We start from the raw sequence: 14,422 nt of genomic DNA on the forward strand, positions 1-14,422 counted from the left end.
TATCGGACGTTATAAAAATGAGATTTTTGAGAAAAAAAAACACCTATCAAGATTTTTATAACATCCGCTACTTAAGTAGCGTGCTAATAAAAATGAGAAATTTCAAGATTTTTATAATGTCAGCTAGTTAGCGGATTCTGTACGCTACTTAAGTAACATACGTTATAAAAATGAGAAATTTTGAGAAAAAACACCCTACCAGAATTTTTATAACGTTTGCTGCTTAAGTAGCATAAAAGTAAAATGAAAAATACGTAACTGGTAGAATGACATAAGTAATTCTCAACTTGTAAACCAGAGCTCTCAAAAGTATAGATCGTTTCGGGCCACCCTAAACTATGCCGCCTTCGACATTTATGAGGTGTACTTTCATCTTTTTACCTTTTCCGTTTTAAAATGAGTAATATTTATTGGAAACTGTTAAACGGTGACCTCGGAACACTTGTTAAACATACTAATATTAAAGTTTTGCCTCGAAACTTGTGCATTTAACACATTAAAAACATAAAAAGTCATCTTTTGAACATTAATTTTATCTATTATTTTTCTTTTTTAATATGCTTAACAAGTGTCATTGGCATATGACGGGAAGGGATTGTCTCCATGAAGTTTTTGTCCAGTAAAATCTGGATCATTCATTACTTTTTTGGTGCTGGCAGACTTTGTATTTAAAAAATTATTGATGGTGTGGATTTGCACTGCAGGGTCTCCCGTGGAATTTGCACCGGAGAGGACCCTTGCCCGCAGATGACCCATATTTATTTAATATATCCACACCGCTGATTCAATCCAGCATGAGTTAATTATAGCAGTATAATCGGTTTAGTTTGAACCAATTTTTTTTATGTGAAGCGTGATGCTAATGTTATGACTCATCGTTTAGCTAAATTTGCAATTCCTTTTGATGTTATTTGGATTCAGGATTATTGGAGTGATATAACGTCTTAGATAAAAATAGCAGTACTTTGAATTAAAAATCTGATCTTCTCAAGTGTTTCATTAGTATCAATGTCCATGCCCTTTGTATCTCTCCTATTGACCAATCAATGGTACAGTAAACTTTTTATTTTATTTTTGTGTAAATTAGGTATCATCTGCGCATAATTGTGGAGACTGATTTTCATGTCACATATATAAGAAGATCTATTCTCCCAAATTATCTTCTTGTGTAAAGTAGTCCTAAATTTTTTCATCGCAGGTGGAAAAATGTTGACATTGACATATTTCGAAATTGATAGTTGTGGGGATTGTAGAATACATATCCTCCAAGTTTCAGACATTATGGTAAAATAAATCTTGTGTCATGAATGTCAATATAAGCAACATAAGTAGTTATGTTCCTAAGTTACAATGTGAGGTTCAATAACTCAGATCCAATGCAATCACTGACTGCATGCAGTCGTGCCGTCACACGTTTTTTACCGTCCGATCTTGTTCGGATGATATATAATAAACATATGTTTTGATTTTATAAAACGTAAAGTTTTAGTGTTTAAATTTTAAACCGTCTGATTAAGACCATATAGACTGCACAAGATCCAGATAGACCTCGCGCGAGCCGCTAATCAGTCTTTAAATTTCAAAGTTTTGACCGCCTGATTGAAAATGCCATTTGCATGTCTCAAAATCACAATTCTAAGAATCTTATACTAAACAGAGAAATCATCTCAACATCATTTTGTAAAGACTTCCAAAAATGATTTCATATTAATGATCTACTGAAATACTGAAATGACTTCCAAAAATGATTTTGTAAATGGTAACTACTGAAATACTATTTCACAAAATATCAGTATGAGGACTGTATGGTGTAGTTTTTCAGACATCATTTGCATTCTATTAAAGATCCATCCAGCATGAGCGACCATTACAATTGTGAATTGGAGATGAAGAAGGAGATGTAACACACCACTCATACCAAACCTGTTTCAGATTTTCAATATCCAAATCAATAATATGAAATGAAAAGAAAAATAAATCTATGAAGATAATGCAGGAAATGATATGGCACATAATCAACCTTTCTATAACCAACACAGCGCCAGAAATGAACTTCAAGGCGAGAGCCACTCTCCACACAAATTGGAGTCCTTAATGGAAAAAACATGGGAAACCTGCGAAAAAACCCCAAAATTTAAATTTCTTCTTTTATCCCAGACGAGTAAATCACTAAAGAGGGTAACAATGATCAATACCAAGTTTTCAACTTTGGCGTCGCAGTTGACGGTTCAGTTCTAAGAAACACATCCTTATAAAGTGTCGCATTAAAATATCCAGCAAATCCTACAAAGTGCACAAAAGATCAGTATCAAAATAACAAACATGGTTTACCAGATGATATTTTCACACAAGTAGCTAATTATACAAATGACTTGCACTATAACACAGCATAGAGAATTTGATAGATATAATTTGGAAGTTTGTATATTACTGGCATCCTGAAACTAAGATATGTGAATGCCCGGGTCCCAAACAATCCAGTATGTTACTTTTACACATCAGATGCCTACTCATCTGAAATCTAATTGGACAGACAACAGCAAAGGCATTCTACTTACACAACATTAAAAAAGGTTAATCAAAAGATTCATTTCAAGGAAACAAAACACTTCAAAAATATTTCCATTCTCGTGTACTTTTTTATGTTATTTCCAGTTTGAAACACCCATAAAATACCTATATCTTAAAGGTATATGCGTGCATCATCATTTACCTTCCCCCTTTATCCTTTATATCCAAATTAAAACACTGAGATTGTGATATTTTAAAGTTTCCACTTTCCCATGAAACAAATAGACCCCAAGGTCTTCATACATCTCAAACAAGGACAACATCAGTATATACAACTTCTGCTTCACTGAGATCATCAACAACCTTTAGGTGTGCAGAGTGGCCATATATAAGAAAATATTGGACCTCAGAAATGGCATGATATTAAGAGTAAAAAAATAGACTATAATTTATCATTTTTATGAAGACTTATTCACTCAATAGGAGTAGAAAGACCCTACATACCATGAACCATTGCTGACCCAGTGTCATTAGGTATCATGAAACACAACTTCTGATACCGCTGATTGCTTTCTCCAACAAAGGACTTTGGATGAGTAAAGGTAAAAACCTAAAAAAATTAATCAAAGCCGAACAGAATCAGCAGAAGCTAGTTGATCACAACATTCTGAAGCTATTTAAATCTAACAGAAATACTACTAAAAAAGCATTGTCAAACAGCAATACTGAAGTTATATAGGATCTTAGATAAAGATACCTAATTCTGGTCAAATGGGAAAAAATTGTGATAATAACAAAGAAATATGAAAAGGAAAATCAAGGATAGCAAACTGAATGGGAAGTTCCTCACCTCCTGAGATGGTGCAAGCCGGTCCACATTGTACATATTCACAACACAAGCAGATTCTGAATGTAAAATTTCTTTTATTTCCTTAGCCTGAAGTTTAACCAATAAAAGCCTGTTAAACGTACTGAATTTACAACGTAAATTTGATAGAGGGAGAACTAGAAATTTACATCTTTATATAACTTTGAAGCTGTCAATGGTTGGAGGAAACTTGTGTACCTGTAAATTATTCAAATAATCAAAGCCTCAAATATACATGTGACTATGCGAGCAATGGAGTTAAACAGTATGAAAACTTAAAAGCACGAATGGGTATGAATACATGGAGGCGATATCTTACTTTTTGAAAAAGAAATAAAATCAAAACTAATAAAAATGAAAGCATAATTCTACTGTTGGCGTGATTTCATCATTTTTCGGTAAGTATTATGACGATCTATCTAGTCTTTTTTAATAATAGAACTCCATTTTATCTAAAATTCAAGCACTTTCTTTTTTCCTTTCAGGCTTTCACTGACTACAAACAGAACTATACCAGATAAATTTAACTCAAACATCTACCAAAACTATTAAGCTAATAATTGTATACGAAATGCATTCAATCATAGAGCGGGCATAAATGTATTACTCCTATAAATCACTTATACATATTTGGGGATATTACATTCTTAGAGGATCAAACCCCTTTCCAAAATGCATCGGTGAGCTAATATTCAGAAAATTGTATGTATTATACTCTCAAAACCATGTGACTCAAATTCACTAGTCATTCATATTAAATTAAGGCGAACCTATCAGAAGTTAGTCTTTATTTATACTAAAAGATAAAAGAAAAGACCATGCAAAAATTAGAAAACCTGTTAACAAACATAAATATAAAACTTGTGAAATGAAAAGAATTTACATACGAAGATGGTATTGAAATTCCATCTTTCTTTAGGAACCTCTGGGCGCCATCAAGGCTTTCAGGAGACAGCTCATTGTCACCAAAAGAACCTAACAAATCACTAACCTAAAATCAAGATAACAGCAATCAGACAGCTTAAAGAAAACTTTAAACATGTGACTAAGTATTAAGTATGATTATACGAATTACCAATATGTCAGCTCTTTCAGGGGCCTTCCAGTCACGCACATCACTTGAGACTATGTAAACAAAACTAGACCAGTTGTTTGTCCTAATCAGTTCCTGTTCCAACAAATAAAAAATGGTCAAGCCGGTGATTATTCAAAAGATTGGAAGCTTACATTAGCAATGTAAAAACGTAAACGATAAAATAACATCTACCCCCTACTTTCAAGAACAAAAGCTAAATATAACGTCAAAAAAGTGCCAGTAGTTCTATTCAGTGATTATGGACTACCCTATCATAAAAAATATTCCACTGAAAATGTTACATTGGTCAAACTTAAATACAAAAACTAAATTTTCTTCTGGATTAAAGTTCTAGAATAGAACTCAATACACTAGCAGTAATGCCTAACTTACTAGCTAGCAACCATGCATAAATATATACATACATGTGCAACTACACGTGTACATATTTTTTTGACGGTACTACACGTGTACATATTAAGAAATGGATTAAATATATTTTTGGCCCTTATAAAATTTTATTTTTGTCCCTACAAATAAATCATTCATTTTTAATCCATAGAGAATACAAAAGCTGTGTGCTTATGTCCCTAACAAGGACAAAACACACTATGTTTTGTTAAATATAGGGATAAGAATAATTAAATTTTTTACGGGGACTAAAATCAAAATATTCCAATTGTATAGTGATAAAAAAAACCTTGTTAACCCTTAAAGACCTAACTTGTAAGATTACACACCTACTTACTTTTTATAAACAAAATGAAGATTAGGCTACAAATAAATTGAATTTGGCTACTTCTGTAATATATATCTCTCTTCATTATATTGGCATATAAGTTCAAGGAGATGGAATAACCATAAATGATAGAACAACTAACATCAAGTGCAATGGCTGCTTGTGGATTCTTTTCCACCGCATAAACTTTTAGCTTCCGCCCAGCTCTTTTAGCTGCCTGAAAAATATCATTCCAAAAGAATAGGATATATCACCCAAATCAACAATTGCCACATATTCTGATATAAAATCCCACCTGTACCGATGAACGCACAAGAGGTCCACGCCCTGCACCAACCACCACCAATACCTTTCATGCCACAAGAGCAACACAATAACTTTCAGAACTACACAACATCTGAAGCGGTACATATTATCATGAGCTAAAAAACAAAATGCAAGAAACATTTTACCGTGGCTATCTCAGACGCCTTTTCATTAGAAACCCTATCCCGCAATGCTTTACAAATTGCTATCTCGTACTAGCATAAAGAAAGCAACTGATTAGATTGCAAGTGCACACAGAAGGGCCACAGCCTTTTTCACATAGTTTTTACCCAGAACATGTTTCTAATCCACTAGCTGCGAGATAAGAATATCATGTACAAAGCATACATAAATTAAAAAAATCACCCCCAAAATATGAAAAAACAGACCCATTGTACACAGGTTACATCCACGCAAGTGAGTACATAAAAATGCAGGTCCAATGTTTCAACAAGCACTACAAGCACCTCAATTTCCCAATATAGAGTTACATCCAGTTAACCTAGGTATTCATACAAATCAACTTGGAAATGGTAACAGTTTCATAAATGTGTTTGTGGGTTAGACAAAACATACAAACAAATGACGAAGATAGAGAAATGATGATGGATATTGCCATACATTAATATATTTCACTTTATCTTTCTCCCAAGTGTCATAGCTTTTCGCCTGTGTATAATTCCTCAAAGGCTGCATATGAATTGTAAAATTTCAAATCAGTAATATACTAAATTCTAAGATGTGCACGAAGCTAGGACATGCGAGAATATGCAATAAAAAAATTCTTGTCAATGGATGCTATGAAACATTAACTTTTGTATCAAGTTTGGTATGAAGGACTTCATACCAAACTTGATATTAAAAGTGCCTTTTTGCATGGTGACTTAGAAGAGGAGATTTAAAAGTGCCTTTTTGCAGGACACAGAATACGTACTCGTAGAGGTAGCTGCAAGAAGTCCCTCATACCAAACTGGCATAAGACATTGAAAGGGTCAAGAGGAAGATAATAGCAGATAATGTTATTCCTTTCTATTTGAGAAGTGTGAAGATACATACCTCAAGACGCTCTTGCTCAGAAGGAGGGACCATTTGTTTGTATATATTACTAACTTGGTCCCGATATGGCAGCAAAGGATGTGGTTTTGAACCTAAAATGGATTTACAAATAAAACAAAACAAGAGAAAATATCAAAATCTGATGGTTAAAACTATCTGTGAAATTTCAGTGCCATATACTAGGTATTACAATTTAAAGAATTGTATTCTGAATTTACAAGAAAAAAGAATATAACAAGAATAGGAGCTTACCTTCAGTGGTGAATTGAGCTTCATTAAGAACTTTTAATCCAGATATAATGATCTAAATACATGTTTGAAAAAGGGAAAAAAAAGAATGTAAAGCTAATTGAGTTTATCTAAATCTTATTCTAGCTCATAAAAGACAAAGGATAAATGAAATGCTAAATATAGGGATTGCATTCTGTGAAATTGAATGACTGTGGGAAATTGTGTTTGCATTTTTCATTCAGACCTTATTTTTATGAAAACGAGAGAGGGGGAGGGGAGTAGAGAAAGAGATGAATAGTGATCAGCATATTTCAGAGTTTGTGAAATCTTTTTCTTCAAACAACATCACTACATCATATAACTTATTAATTACTAACCTAAGTCACTTATTATCGGCTCAATATTAATATAATAAGGTCTTAAGTCTTAAGATTTAAAGAATTGGGATGTTTACCCGTATATCATGGTCAAAGAAATCAGCAATCAACTTCTGATGACGCTTTGGAAGGTACAAAGTATTACCACGGGTCTTAGTTAAAAACATCTAGCATAAATTCAATCAAAATCATTACTAATTAGACAAGAACCAACTGCAGTATCCTTGATATTGGACATACAAATCAAAATATTTCCTTACATCTGAATCTAATATAGCAGCAGTGACAGGCTCTCCATACCAGCGTTTCTGTGAATTCTCTGGAGGCAGTACTCTCCTGATGACACATTATTGAAAAATTTGAGTGAGGATATTTGAGGAATACAAGTCCAAAGCACTCACTCATAAAACACTTACTCACATGATATCAAGGACGACCATCAATTGATTATGATAATCACAAAGCAGACGGAAGGAATTCCAAGTTTTCCATGAATCAACCTAGAAATTAGGATTAGAGAATTGGTTGGAAATAAACTAGAGATAATAAAGTTTCATGTCTGGCAATCGCTTAAATCTTCCGGGCAGTCAACAATTTGATACTCAGATGAAAATCAACAGAATAGACACAGGTGAACACATATGAATCTTCAGTGTCATGTCTTGCTGAATATCAGCTCAAAAACACACTATTCAATAGCTTTGACTTTACAAATCCCTTTTTGAGAATAAATGTTAATGTGCAACCATGAAGGATAGCATGATCGAACAGAAAAGAAAAGATAAAAAAATTAGCAGAATTAGTAACAAGAACTTCATCGCTTCATTTTAGCACTCTTACTCACCAAATCATTGGATCCTGGACTGTAGTCATCATCAGACATCCCAAATGGAAACCTAACCAGCAACTTCATTGCAAAGTAACAGATATAAGAAGTATAAGTGTTGAAATGACATGGTGGAGGACAAGAAATCAGTCACAAAACTTTAACTTAAAGTGTCACCTTCATGTTATTTGGGCCTTGTAATATTTGATTCACACACCTAGCATAGTTAGCACAACAATTTCCTTTAGGAGTTGGAAGAACACAAGCCTGCAGAACAATGAAAAAAGTAGGACACATGGCCGGATCAAGGCTTAGGCTAATAAAGTAATGACTTTAGACCTCAAATGAAATTAGTTAGTAATGAATAATTATCTAAAAATAATATAGGTCTCTCGTTAATAAAAAAACCCAACTTAAAGCCTTCTTGATATACAAAAAAGTGCTCTAGCTTAAAGCAAAACAGTCTCCCTCAAAGTTTACTTTAGGTCTTACAAACAAGAAGCAACTTCATGCATACAACCAAACAGAATCTTCTAATTCGATCAAAATACCCTAGCGGTGGCAAAGTCTACAACAACAATATATGTACCCAAACTACAGTGTCAAAATACCAAAGAGAAGCTGAAGTAAAACAGTGTGGTTGGTTCCCTTGAACACATTGATCTTTAAAGTTCAATATGTATTTGATGCGGCTAAATCAGCTGGAGTTAAAGTGAAAGAATATGTATTCACAAAACTTTAGCAGTTCCCTATCATTTGGTATTTTAAAATCAAGCATTCATGACTCCAGCAAAATAAGCAGTGGTTTCAAACTCAACCAATAAATATTTGAAACCAAGGACAGAAATACAAATATGAAATTTACTACAGATTGGTTCCGTCATGACACACCTTAATAGAGAGATAAGAGGCCCATTCTATTTGTTTCTTAAGAATGATTTCAGCATCCATCCTAGTAGTTTCATCTTCTGAATCCAAGTCTAACCACGGACTAATTTTTCCTGAATAAATGCAATAAATCATATCAGAAGCTGTCAAGATCTGTCATCCAAAAAAAAGGAGATATTGACAAGACAGAGAAATATAAAAAATAAAGAACAAGATATGATTCATGTTTGTAAACATCTATCTTAAAATTAAGTTTATAGCCTATTTCAATCATCAACCCAACACAAAAATTACACATTTTTCACTTCCACTTAAGTTGATTTTCATGAAATACAATCAAACATGTTAATACTGGATGAATAACACCAAATATTAAAATAAAATAGTACTGATTCACTGAATGAAACTATCAAAGGAGTAACAATTTAAAAAGAAGAAAATTTTGAACTTCATAACAAAAATTAGAAAGAAAACAAAAAGAGTAATTCATACCATATGCAAGCTTATTCCATCGATTGCAAGAAACGTTAAAGTCTGAGCCAGCATATGGCAGAAGCCGATGATCCAAAATCCGAGAATTAGGATCATTATCCTCTGTTGGAACAAAACCAGGATACATCTGAAATTTTCCAGTTTCATATAATTCAGTCCTTTTTGAAACATATATAATCAAAGAAAAATAAAAATAAAAATCCCCAATTAAATGTCTCAGTCCTATAGTCTTAACATTAACAACTCAAGATTCAAGAGCAAAACCTAACTAGTTTTCAAATTAAACTCTGAGATTGAAATGTAAAGTGCATAAATCTAGTATAAGAAAGTAAAACCTAAATCTGTTATTGAAAATGAAGAAAAGGTACCAGAGGAACAAGAATGAAATCGAAGGGTCCTTGATCGATATTGAAACGAATAGAATCTGTAATGGTGTAGCTGAACCCAATCTCAACACCACACAAACGAGCTTTGCTAGTATCTCCTTCACGAGATTCGAGAGGCATTTTCACTTGCAATGTGTGAAGAAAGGAAAAAGAAAGAGAATTGAAAGAAACACTATGAACTAACTGTTTTGGTTTTTCAAGCGCGCGCTTTTGTAAACTAACTAACCGTCGTTCTGTTACGGTTACAACAAACTACAGACTTCAATTGGTGCTTATCAAAAAAAAAAAAAAAAACAGACTTCAATTGGTGTTAGTGTTACGCGCGCTTTTCATTCCGGCTCAGATTCCAGAATCTTCTAAAAGCGGAATTTACTCATTTTAAGGGTCCGTTTGAATTAGTTTATTTTTCAGCTTATAAATTTTATGTTATTTTATAAGTTTTCACTAATAAAAATTGTATTTTTATAAGTTGTTGTATTATAAACTAACTTATAATAATACATAAAAATTTATTTATTTCCATAAACTATTTGAATAAACCAAAAAATAAGCTAATCCAAACGGACCTAAGTCATGGTTGACTTAAGACTTGATTTGTTAAAAAAAAAAATTGGGTATCCAACCTTTGATTTTCGAGAGAAGAGCCGGTAATTTAGAGTTCAATCACGAAATAGATAAAGACTGATTAAAAATTGTTCTCACTAGAAATTGAATTCGGATTCGTCTGGATTTAGATGAATTTATTAACCACTTGAGTTCAATGTCTTGATTAACTTTATTTATTAACCATTTGTCTTTCATTATTCAAGTGTAATTATCTTACATAGTTTTTCACTCAAGTGTAATTATCTTACGTATATAAAAAAAATTAGAAGTTTTTTTTATTTGCCGAAAAAAAACAAGAAGAAACAAATTATCCATCAAATAATAATTGTTTGTCCTTTTTATTTGTATTAATTTTTAGTAAAAGAAATTTATTTGGGGTAACTAAATCTATGTTAGAATAACTAACTATAAAATATACTAACATATAAAAAAAAAAACAGAAAAGTCTTATAATTAGAGGCGGAACTAATAACAAATAAATAAGTATTTGTCAAAATAATGAATAAATAAATAAATAAATAAATAATAAAAAGAGTCTTGATTCTATATTTGACCTCCTTACATTTAAGACAAGTACTCCCCCTCCATATTTATAAAACTCTATTCATATTTTACTCACATTTAAAAAATTGGTAATATAATTAACGTGTGTTTTGTGTGTAACCACTAAATTTTATAGATATATTCAATATTATTTTAGATAAAAGTGAGTCGAAGTACAATAAAAATAAAAAAAAAAGTTACATAATAATCATCCTAGGGATAGCTAACTCCATCAATTCAACAAAATTATTAAAAAAATCAAAGTAGGACAAAACTCATTAATCATCAAAACAACGTGAGGTGTCACAAATTCGCAAGCTGATTCTAAGTAATCGTTGTTCATTAGATTCCGGAGAAACTACTTCGTTAGTGTATCTGTACAAAAATTAGCTTCACGATCAAGGTGTGTCTCAAGTTGTTTGCAATCACTTCATAATCTACATAAGATCCACTTCACGAAATCCATAGTTCCAAACAATCAAGGATGGCCCTACAAACGTGGAGGTCTAAACCCGTGAACCCTCTCTAGGTCAAGCCTATTAATATAATGACGTTGCTAAAATATTAATTGTGAAATTTCTTTTAATACTATTGCTCTTAACTCTGAGCTCCGTCTCTAGACAGAGCTTAAGAAAAAAACTTTGATGGACTTACCCTTGTGTCGGGCTGAAGAATAACTATTTAAAACATATTTACAATCATATTTCACAGAATTGCTACTCAGCACCCCTATTTTCACCCTTATTCACCCTTATTTTCTTCTTGCTCTTCAAAATAATCCTCACGAGCATTATCAGCTAGCATAAGTGCAACCAACCAAAACAGAGATGAATCAAGAGATAAAAAGGCACCACCACCAAGGAGACCAGTTTTAGCTGTAGGGCATGCGTAGTTGATATCGCGATGCACGTTGTGTTTCAACTGAATTTGTTCGGTGATTGTTGGCCATAATAAGAACATTCCAGCAAATCCAGTAGTAAACCTAAAGTAAATAAACCATTCCACATAATACATAAGAAAATGAAAATATAGATACTTAAAGTAAATACCATTTTGTAGATAAATAAATTAAAGTAAATATAAAAAATTGAAGAAAAGAGAGTGAAGAAACTACTTACAATGCAATATTGAAGAATACCGTGAAAGTAGTGTGTTTTGACAGAGCTCCTTGTGGAATAGCCTTTCCTTTGTAAGGGTAATTCAAAGACATATACCCAGTCATGGTGGATGCAATAAGAAAAATTACAGAAAGAAACCCCAACACAACAGTTGGATCAGATGGGTACTGGCACGTGATCGATACACCATCGTTACTAGGTACCGGTGTTCCAGCTGCGGGCTTCAACAACAAAAAAATAAACATCTATGTGTATACACATCAATGCATATATTAGGATAATCAATGTATGGGATCAACATGTAGAAAAACATGTAATAGAAATCAATAACATGCTTCAAAAAATTATAGTGCGTCATTGATGTGTAATAAGCGACTACGTCAAAATCAAATGCGTGATCATACATTTGATGATATGACCATCTGATCAGGGTTGCAAACGTATGCAATCTTGACCTGATGGTCATATAACTAATTCAAATGCGTGAAATTTTCTCCACTGCATAACATGGGAGAAATATATGTATTGTTTTGGGTACATTCATATATAAATATAATTTTTTCTCAACTACTATAAACATGGGAGAAATTTTCATTTTTTGATATTAAGTTGAGCAAGCAAAAACATAACAACTTTAAAATAAATATCTCATCCTTTAAAATATATTTCCATTGTAGTATTAGTTATGAGATTCTATTTCACATTCTTGTGTTTGTTACCTTCTTGTTTTCTGCAATAACCCCCAAAATGAAAGATGCGACCCCGAACGCCGATACAATCGAAGCCATATGTTTCACCGTGACGGCCATTATGGCTGCATTAATAGATCTGCAAGCTCTCTGAAATATAAGATGATTGATAATCAATTTAGTTGAACAGAAATGACGGAATAATTACACTAATTTTTTTTTACACTAATTTATTTATGTACACAAGAATTATTACACTAATTAAACATCACCCGTGTTTTCCGCCAAACACTAAATTTGTGATTTTTTATTATATTTTTAGAAAAAAATGATAGTCACTGTCACGGTGTTTGTAATGCTTCTTTGTCATATTAAATAGCATCTATTGTTGGTCTCTGTAATTCATCGAAGAAGATGAGTTTTATCACAGTTCCACGGTGACGCCAAATATTTTCGCCAAAAACTCTCAAAAACATGTATGATCTCGACCAATCGACCATTCTTTCTTTCTTACCATTGTAATTAGGATTTTTTTTACCCCGTGCAACTCAAGATGTCCCTACAGATTAGGCCATTGACCTACTTTGAGATAAATTTTAGAATAGGATGTGGGACATTACACACAAATTATTATTTTTATTAAGTTATTCCAGCTCAGTCACTTCTATATATAATAAAAACAACATTTATATTTATAAATAGATACAAAGCAATTGTAAGAAGAGTGTTGGATTTGAGAAATTTACAAAAATAACATGAAGAAGATAGATAAATTGTGTATTCGAGCAATGCTGAAGGAGGAAAAGAGGTACCGTTGTATCATTTATAAGTTTATTCACTATCAATTAGTTTATACATCATTTATTATTTTTTACAAAACAAAACCTACCTCTCAAACACGTAAAATTTGAATTAAAATTTTGCACGATAAATGCATGACACATTAATTAATCTTATCCGTCCAATTTTAAATCAGTGGTGACCTTGGTTATATCCACTTTCCTTCATGTTGAATATAATTGACAGGTGTTATGATAGTCATTGAATCAGCTTACAAAAAGTTTGGCACATTCTTTAGATTGAATCTTAATTTCAACTTGTTAATCTTGCTTTCAAGTCTCAATCTGTTTGTTCTAATTAATTGGGCATATTAAAAATAGATGGTTGAATTGTTTAAATCTCACATTAATGTACATAAAAGGAAGGATTGCTATAATTTGGATTTCCAAATGGACAATAGTATATCTAATATCATGTTTTCATAGTACCAATGAAGCTTAAATATTCATGATATATGTACCGTAGTATCTTATTTCTTACTTTTTTTAAAACTACTAATTTTTTTATTTTTAATTTATAAAATTTTATTAATCAACCTCAACAATCGTACATGAAGTATCAAAGAAGATGATATATAAAAGAAAATACAAGCCTAAACAACTAGGCGAATACAATGACCCACACGCCAAACTACTAAATATATTATTAAGTCATAATCCGGACACAAGAGATATCCGGATTAAAGGCAAACGAGCACACACACGCCACTGCACTAGCAGGGAACAAAATAGCCAAACATAATCTTTTATTTCAAAATATATAATAGCTATGGCTAGCTAGAAAGAGCTCTAATTTCCATGATCATGAGCACAACAGCATACACTAAGTGAAGGTGGGAGACATTCCCCGCTGGGAAAGCCAGCATTTTTGC

General features: G+C 32.3%; 2 protein-coding genes across 2 annotated transcripts; both read right to left on the minus strand.

The window, feature by feature from the left end:
* Window positions 1-1,676: 1,676 nt before the first annotated feature.
* LOC123914523 (protein arginine N-methyltransferase 1.5-like) lies at window positions 1,677-10,103 on the minus strand. Its single transcript, XM_045965728.1, has 23 exons — window positions 9,738-10,103; window positions 9,370-9,496; window positions 8,881-8,990; window positions 8,167-8,256; window positions 8,008-8,070; window positions 7,584-7,663; window positions 7,424-7,499; window positions 7,241-7,330; window positions 6,808-6,859; window positions 6,556-6,647; window positions 6,434-6,469; window positions 6,121-6,189; window positions 5,646-5,714; window positions 5,489-5,542; window positions 5,336-5,410; window positions 4,455-4,547; window positions 4,267-4,370; window positions 3,529-3,577; window positions 3,362-3,448; window positions 3,016-3,121; window positions 2,196-2,283; window positions 2,021-2,114; window positions 1,677-1,923 (listed from the first exon to the last, which is right to left on the minus strand). Exons 1-23 carry the CDS (start codon window positions 9,873-9,875, stop codon window positions 1,840-1,842), a joined length of 1,926 nt encoding a protein of 641 aa, XP_045821684.1. The 5' UTR covers window positions 9,876-10,103; the 3' UTR covers window positions 1,677-1,839.
* Window positions 10,104-11,588: 1,485 nt separating this feature from the next.
* LOC123914532 lies at window positions 11,589-12,831 on the minus strand. Its single transcript, XM_045965735.1, has 3 exons — window positions 12,742-12,831; window positions 12,023-12,243; window positions 11,589-11,886 (listed from the first exon to the last, which is right to left on the minus strand). The coding sequence occupies exons 1-3, from the start codon at window positions 12,829-12,831 to the stop codon at window positions 11,646-11,648; spliced, it is 552 nt and encodes a 183-aa protein (XP_045821691.1). The 3' UTR covers window positions 11,589-11,645.
* Window positions 12,832-14,422: the final 1,591 nt, after the last annotated feature.

Source organism: Trifolium pratense, linkage group LG1 (assembly GCF_020283565.1).
Source record: "Trifolium pratense cultivar HEN17-A07 linkage group LG1, ARS_RC_1.1, whole genome shotgun sequence".
NCBI lineage: Eukaryota > Viridiplantae > Streptophyta > Magnoliopsida > Fabales > Fabaceae > Trifolium > Trifolium pratense.